We start from the raw sequence: 8,048 nt of genomic DNA, 5'->3' as shown, positions 1-8,048 counted from the left end.
CCTCAGTGCAACGGCTCCTGGCCCCCGCAGCAAGAAGCCTCACGCTACCAGCTGCCGGTACGTAAAGCAGCCCCCTCCTCCACCCAGCCCCCTCACTCTGAACGGCATCGGCGCTCCCTGCAGAGGCCACACGCCCCGCACCCGCCAAAGCCACGCGGGGAGGGGAGCCGGTCCTGCGGCACCCGCCGCGCCAGGCCACCTTAAGAGCGCGCGGAACCCCCACAGGCAGCGGTCGGGCGGCTCCTCCCCGCCCCGTGTCGCATCCAGCCTGGGAAAGAGTGGCGGGGTGCGGAGCCCCTGCAGGGAGGCGCCGCCGGGGCTGCCCTGGCCCAGGGGCAGCGGGAGCCCCGACGACGAGGTTGAGGGGAACGTAGCGGCTCCGTGGGGCTGCCTACCGCAACCCTCTCTTCTCCACCGCCCCGCTCCCGCTAGCGTCGTCATTCCACAGAGCCCATTGGCGGGGGGCAGGAGCAGGGCTAGTCCGCACTGCAGTGTCTGGTTGGCTCCTTCATCCATCCATCAAAGGGTGACGGCGACGGAGGAGAATTTGCCCTTCCGATTGGCCGTCGCCCGACAGGAGGTGGGCCAGACGGGAAGGGAGATGTAGCTCCCATTGGTCACCACCCGCGTGTCAATCAAATGAGTCATAAAGGGCTGCGCAGGTGGCTGGAGCAGGGTGAGGGCGGTGGGTTCCGGCAGTGAGACCGTTTGTCACAGTGAGCAGGCGTCGCTTCCTGTTCTGGACACACAGCTTCCGGTTAACTCCGCGGGCTGACGGGGGTGTCGTTGTTCCTCGGCCGACGGCTAGCGCATGCGCAGCGGTGGTGGCGGCGCCGGACCGCGTACGTTAGACGTCACGGTGCGGCGTGGACCGTGCCGGATGGCGGCGCGGTGAGGGGCTGTGGAGGCTGTGGGGGAGGGTGGGGAGGCAGCGCTTCACCCCAGCGTCCCTGCGGGGAGCTGCAGCCCTGTCGCCATGGAGCGACACCCGGGCTGTTGCGGTGCCTTTTCCTCCGCAGCCTCCGCTCAGCTGGGTCCATGCGGAGGAATTGCCCTCCATCTCCCCATGTCTGTAGGAAGCGGCGCTTGTAAAATGGCAAAGAAGGGCTCCATGTTTTTCGCAGCAGGGCCCACGCAGAGTCTGTTACGTTTCCGAGTGGAGCGGGCCTGTTCCCAGCTGCCCGGCCTCCAGATGCACACTAGGCTGCTGGCGCTTTGTAATTGATTCAAACGTCGTGTGCTACACTTGGTGGGTAATGGTGATGGCACGTGCTGGAGTGCTGTATCACTCTTGCTCTTATCGTTGTGTTCATGTCACTGTAGATGGGAGTAAAAGAAGCCATTAAATTTCATTTAGTCGCTTGCTTAGCACCTGTGACAGAATTCACAAGGTGAAGTGTATCCTTTTCCCACGTAAACTCCATGCACGCTCTCAGCAGTGGAGCCTGTTTTATCTGTTACAACCATGTCTGCTAAAGCACTGTGCTAGTGTAACCCTGCCAGGTTACACTGAACAGTCAAGTCAGCCCTGCTCCGGAGGTTTTAGTTACTGGGAAAGATCACGCAATATTTTGGGTGGACAGAAGCCCTTCTGTCTCTTGCCTCTCAAAAAAAGTACAGTTTCTACACAGATTCTGCTGTTTCTACTGTGGCCTCACCCCTTGTTCTCAAAATAGGACCCGCAACTATGTGAAACCCTCAGAAGTCTAAGGCAGCAACCTTGGCTGTGCTTTCAATACAGAAAGTAGTTTTCAAAAGAAGAAAAGTCCCAGCCTTCATTTCTTAGTGACTGATCGTTTGTTCTTTGTTTCCTCCAAGCCTGTCTCTGTGCAGGCTCCATGCCATCACATGTGGTTGTGATAGTCAGTTTTCAGGCTACAGCTGCACTTTAATGTGCTTTGAAGCAGGTAGTTCTGTGAATTGCAGAACTAACAAAGCCTGGTTCTTATCAGTTGTATTCTCATAATTGGATTACTTGATGTCTGATAAAGCACAAGTTCTAACTGAAGCTTTTCCCTATTTGGTACATTTGTAATGTCTCTTTTCATTCCAGTTCTCTTATGCCTTTTAAATCTTTTGTTTATACCATTACTGTTGCCTCTGCAAGGACAAAAATAAAGTCTTTCTCCAGTATTTGGTCTCTTATTTTCATGAACCCTACAGGAGTTCTTGTTTTTTTAGATCTCTGCAAGGGACAATTTCTTCTCATAGTTTTATGCAAAGTTTTAAACCTGGGTCACCTGTTTTTCCATTGGTCTTTCAGACAGGCATAGTGGCTGTAGGTAGGTACCAGAGCAGAGCAGGGCCCATGCCCAGAGATCATGAGCAGGAGACTGCTTGTACTGTACCTGTCCAAGGTCGAATGCCCGGTCTGAAAAAGAAACAAGCCAATAGATCTCAGGTAAATGCTGTTATTACCGAGCTTTGGGTAATAACCAAAGTCTTTTTTTTTTTTTTAAGCTCTTCCTCTTTGTGTGAGTGATTAAATATTCATGGAGACAAAAATAGATGGATTATAAACCCCGCTATTCAGGACATTCAGTATATGTGAGATACCAGGGATATACAGAATGACAAATGCTTCCTCCAGAATACTTAATTGCCTGTTCAGACTGTGGTATCTCTGACAGAAAGCAATGCAGGGAGGCCAGAGTCAGGATCCAGATCTCCCGCAAGCTAGGGAGAAGGTTTTAACTGTCATGTGCTTGGTCTGCTCCAGCTCTTCCTATGAGTTCCCTGTGGCTGAGATGTGCTTTTAATGGGCCTCCAGGAGCGAAGTCTTATATACTGGTAGGAGAAAATCATACGTAGGAGTCTTGTTCTGGAGCTTCAGCTCAAGCTGAAAAGCTTGGAGGGTATAGTCAGAGCTGACTGACTTAAATGCAGACTCCTGCGTGATTTTGGTGTTCATAAGGTGCTCCCTCCTAGAGAGCAGGGGACCCGTGGGGATGGGATTCCTGGATGTCACAATCTGGCAGAGCAGGGCATCGAGGTCTCCTGGAGCTCTTTCAGTGACGTAGGGTCTGGTGTGCTCTATTCTGGCAGGTTTGGATGAGACAAAGGAGCTTTCTCAGGAAGAGAAGGGGATGTCAGTGAATTAAGGGAATTTGTTCTACGTGCATTTTCAATTAATGCTGTTTTTCCTTCAGTGTAAAATATCTAAAAAGTCTTCCACAAGAAAATATTTCCATGATAATTGCACTTTCCTGACTTAGAAGGCTGACGTAGTGTAGTAACACTACATTAAGGCTTATGAAGTACTCACAAATGAGACATGTTAGTATGTAGACAGACAGACAAACTGATACTGAATATCAGATTTTAGGGCTCAAGAGGTAGTTACACATGTTATGTTACTATAGGCTTAATGAATACAAAGCAAAGTGCATCAAAGTTATAAAGTGATTCACCGCTAAAAAGGTGTACATGAAAAGGTACCTTCTTACTCAGCAGTTAAGATGCTTATGTTCATTCTGACTAATCTTCTGACTTGATGGACTGAAATACTTTTTACTGTTGTTCTTGCTTGTTAGCCCTGAGAGCTATTAAAATAGCTCTGAGAGAAGAAACTGGATACTGCTCCTTCCTGTATTGAATGGACAAAATCATAATCTAAGTTTCAGATAATTATAGTGAACAAACCAGAAGATCAATTAGTAGCCATCCTGAAAGGAAAACGCTGTTTTCTGCATCAGAGTTTGGGTCTTCATATTAGGCAACAGTTCCAGGGAAGGAAAGCTGTGGTCACATCCCGGGCCTGGCAGCTGGGAAAGCTCTGTCTGCCTGTAAGTGTGGACAGAAGTTGCTGTGAAACAGGAAATGTAGAACCACTTCAAGTCACTTTTCAAAGAGCCACTACACTTCACAGACACTGAAGCACAGTAAATCTGATTAACAGTCCGTCTACCACTTTAAAAGCAAATGGTGTGAAAATGCAGACAGGATATAAAGTTTGATTGCAATAACTCAAACTAATGAGCAGTTCATGCTGTTGTGTTCTGACTGAGAAGTATACATCAGAATTAATAGTGAAAGAATAAAATCCTTAGAAGTGCTGTGGATACCTATGATATCAGAAATAATAATAGTCTTGGATGACAAGCATCCCTGTGGATCGAAAGGAAAATAGGATACCCGTGTGACTCAGATTGTAATTTCTAAGAAACCGGGAGTCATGCAAGAGCTTAATCAAAATTTAGAGTAGGGGGAAGCTGGAATTTGGAGCACATAATAATTAGGAGCGAAGCTAGAAGAGGGAATTAGAGAGCAAACAATGAAATCAATGAAGAGTATAAACGAGAGTCTTCCAGGGTGTGAGAACCAGGAAGCGTATGAAAGAATTAGTTGGATGTGCTGGATCAAGGAAGGTTAAAGAGAACAATCAAGAAAAACTTTGCTTTTTCATATCCGTCTTCAGTTCTGAGGATGTAGGAGGCTTTTATATTCTTGCCCTGTGTCCATTCCAGTTTTTACAATGAAGCGGCTTTTGGAGATTGAGATCTTGTAAGAACAAATGGTGGACCAAACTAATAATTTTAAAATGTAATATGGCATACCTCCAAGAATTCCAGAGAACCTCAAGTGGGAAGTAATTGGGCACCTTGGCTTCTTGGGTAAGGAAAATATGTCGTCTCCCATAGAAAGCTGCCATGCTACCAGACCATCAGAGGAGGCTATATAGACTTACTCACAGTTTAAAAAACAGTGCTAGGTTGAAGCAGGGAAGTAGAAGGGTGAAACTTTTATCTGTTTATTGAAAGCTGGTTGGAATGGTAATTAAAAATACGTCAAAGCACCTGGAAAACTATGATAACCAAGATGAATTCTTTAAGCAAAAAGTATCTCATAAATCCCCTTCTCAGTTTTCTGGTTGTGTCAATAAAGAAGTTATTAAAAGAGAAACATTTCATCTGATATATTTAGATTTTTTAAAGGTCTTTGAGACTGCTCCACAAAGACAGAATCTTGATAGGGAAAAGGGATTACTAATATACATCACTTTGGGACCTTGTCTTGTTTCATATTTGAATTCATGGTCTTGGCATAAATAGAATGAGCATTTGGATGAAATTTGCTGATGGCACAAGGACAGAATGATCAGGATGATCATTCGGAATGAATACTGAAAGACTTCTGAGATTTGGATGAGATTCAGATATGCAAAATTTTGTTATGATTAATATAGGGCCTAATAACTTTTTTTTTTTAATCCACTGGGAGCTGAGCAATTGGAAATGAGAGAGAAGGAGGAAAAGGATCTTTGAGTATTAGCTGATCACAAACTGTGAACTGCCAAAAGGTAAATGGGATCCAGGAAAGTATAAAGATAATCTTCTATTTTAAAATAATTTGTATACAATATTTTGAATTATTCTGATCATTCATTCTGAATAAAGATTAATTCGAACAGAAACAGGTGTAATAATGGTTTCTAGGATTTTCTGGAGAATGAAGGTCCTATCACCAGAACTTTGGCTTAAAAACCATGCTTAGTAAAATGGAGACTGGAAAGGGATCTCATTGCTGGCCAGAACAGTAAGCAACAGGTAGATAGGGAAAGGATCTTTTAACTGGAAGGATGCTACTAGTTTAAGAACAAATAGTGGCTGAAGTTAGGCTGAACATTAGGAGAAAAAATTTCCAGAATTAAGTATGGACTTTCAAAAATGGCCTTCCCTAAATTGTGCAACCGAAAAATGTTAAAAAATTTTAAGGCCTGCAGTGTTAGATGAGAAGAATTATCTTTGAACAAGAACTGTCCTATAAGCAGCAAGCAAGGGGTGAAATTAAACAATTAATTTTCATCTTGGCAAAAGGTTAAAAGCAAAATGTGTTAAGGATTTATCCTGTGTCCTGTGTTGTGTTTCTTTATTGTTCATCTGGAAAGAGGAGGGAAAAGCGTACAATGAAGCAACAGCCTCTGCAGAAAACAAAGTAATTCAGAGCAGCCGTATTAAAGAGGACTCTGGAAGACTTCAGTCAGATCTAAACAGGGAAGGTGACTAGGCAGTGCCTCAGTAACTGAAATTTAGTGCCAACAGTGCAATGGCAAGGGACACGTTTAGCCTGATGTTACTCCTTCTGGGGTTTAAATTAACTCTATAATAATCATAGGCATGAGATTTCAGTGCCAGTGTGGACAGTCTTGTCTGAATGCCATAGGGAGGACACACAAGTCTGCCTTTAAAAAGGAGACTTCAGGAAAAGGGTACATGAGCGATTAAGGCATGTAAAAACTCTGAGAGAGAGATTAGAAAAACTGTGGTTGCTGTTTTGGAAAGGAAATATGTAAAAGTGGACAGATAGTTTATAAAATAATTACTAGAGGAGGAAAAGTAGACTTGAGAACTTCTGTTCTTCCTGTATCATAATAGGAGAACAAAGGGATCATTCAATGGAACTGGGTGGTGAAAATGGAGAAACACTTTTCTGTGTCATGAGATTACACTGGTGAATTCATTGCCGAAAGAAGTGGTTGAGCCAAATACTTCATCAGCTTTCAGAAAGAACTGGACATTTATCTAGCTCTCCTGAGTGTCTGGTGTTGTTATCAATACATTTGGGATGGAGGTATTTGTTAGGGTTATATCCCCATGAGCTGTTCAGAGGTTGTGAGGGGGAACATCCTGGCTGAGGATGCTGAATTATCAGGTGACTGATGTCCAGGAAAGGCTGTAGCGAAGGATGTCCCAAAGGTGTGTGAGTCACACTGAAACATAACTGAATTTAAAATGAAGAAACAGAGCTTGAGAAAGGGGGCTGACTGTTTCCTTTCAGGAACAGGCACCTGCTGTCCTAGTCTTCCACTCAGCCTGAGGTGGTAGAGTGGAAAGAGGAAAAGGAAACAGCCATTTAACTTGAACTTAAATCAGTTTCTTCTCTGAACTATTGAAGTTTTCTGATCAGTCCACATTTGAAAGTACAACATACTACTCCAAGTGGTCTTATAATTGGCCAGACACTGTCCTAATTACTTGCAGGATTTTTTGACAATATTGCTAATTATGTTCTGCAGTTGTTGGTTTATGGGAACAGTCAGCATCAGTTGCCCTTCTGTCCAAGGAATGAGGAACTGGGACAACTATGTTCCTGTGCATAATCAGAAGATTTTTGTCTCAAACATTTGAGGAGAAACAGAATTCATAGAAGGAAAAAATAAAGTATTTACAAAGGCTCATGTAAGGGTTTCAAAGAATTTTTGAATGGCTGCTGTTCCAAAAATACTGTCCTCTGTTTAAGAAGTCCATGTCAGGGAGACAGGTTACTTGATAACTTGGTTGCAAATTGGTAGTAAACATTTTCAGAGTCCCTAAACACCAGCAGACCAGTTGAATCTGTAAGCTTTGAAATCTTAATATGAATCATCCTTAGCCCTTCTTAAGAATTTATATGAGCCACCAGTTCTGGTCTGGATTGCTTAAAATGGCATTGCTGCAGTTATGACATGCATATGGTGATGATCCAAAATATTCAGACCTAAGTTAGCCTGCAGCCTCTGGAGGAATTATTATCAGCAAGATGATTAACCATATACTCAAAATGACAAGTTCTGGCCTGGAAGACTTATTTACCATTTGTTTCCTGTTGAATTTAGAACGATTTCTATGCTTCCTCAGCTCTAGCTTTGTAGTGATTTTTGCCACATGCAGGCCAGTAGCTCAGGGATGCAATGAAAGGAGTATTTGTATTTCCCAGTACTCCTCTTCAGTTCTTGGTAGGCAGTACAAGAAAGCTCAGAAAGAATGTGGAGATCTGTAGATGAAGCTCTGGGAACATAGGAACCCTATGTTAAGTGTTCAGGGTAACCTAGCTTTGTTTCAAAGCAGCACTGGCTTTGGCTCTGATAGGAAGTCTTTGTGTCTGGGATCAAGTCAGTGGGCGTTGTGTCATAAAGCACGATTCTGTGGTAGCGCAATGCACTTGTCTATTAACCAGTGTTTCCAGTAACCTGGATCCTGAAAAACAGCAATGAGCTCTAATTTTCTAAAGGCAGTGCAGCTGAAAAAACAAACAAACAAACAAACAAAAATCAATAAACTCAGCTCTGT

At 44.0% G+C, this 8,048-nt stretch overlaps 1 protein-coding gene across 2 annotated transcripts in view; it reads left to right on the top strand.

Annotated features, from left to right (window-relative positions):
* Positions 1-603: 603 nt before the first annotated feature.
* The window catches only part of LOC104485365 (solute carrier family 2, facilitated glucose transporter member 3), a 49,950-nt gene continuing 42,505 nt past the window's right edge, over positions 604-8,048 (top strand). For both annotated transcript variants that reach the window (XM_086758847.1, XM_086758835.1), the window contains exon 1: positions 604-859. In XM_086758847.1, the coding sequence (XP_086614973.1) occupies positions 812-859 (48 nt within the window). In that variant the 5' untranslated portion in view covers positions 604-811. The remainder of the gene's footprint in view (positions 860-8,048) is intronic.

This window comes from Chlamydotis macqueenii, chromosome 1, assembly GCF_036417535.1.
Source record: "Chlamydotis macqueenii isolate bChlMac1 chromosome 1, bChlMac1.mat, whole genome shotgun sequence".
NCBI lineage: Eukaryota > Metazoa > Chordata > Aves > Otidiformes > Otididae > Chlamydotis > Chlamydotis macqueenii.
Note: the sequence above shows the minus strand (reverse complement) of the source record. Positions and strands in the feature narration are given on the sequence as shown.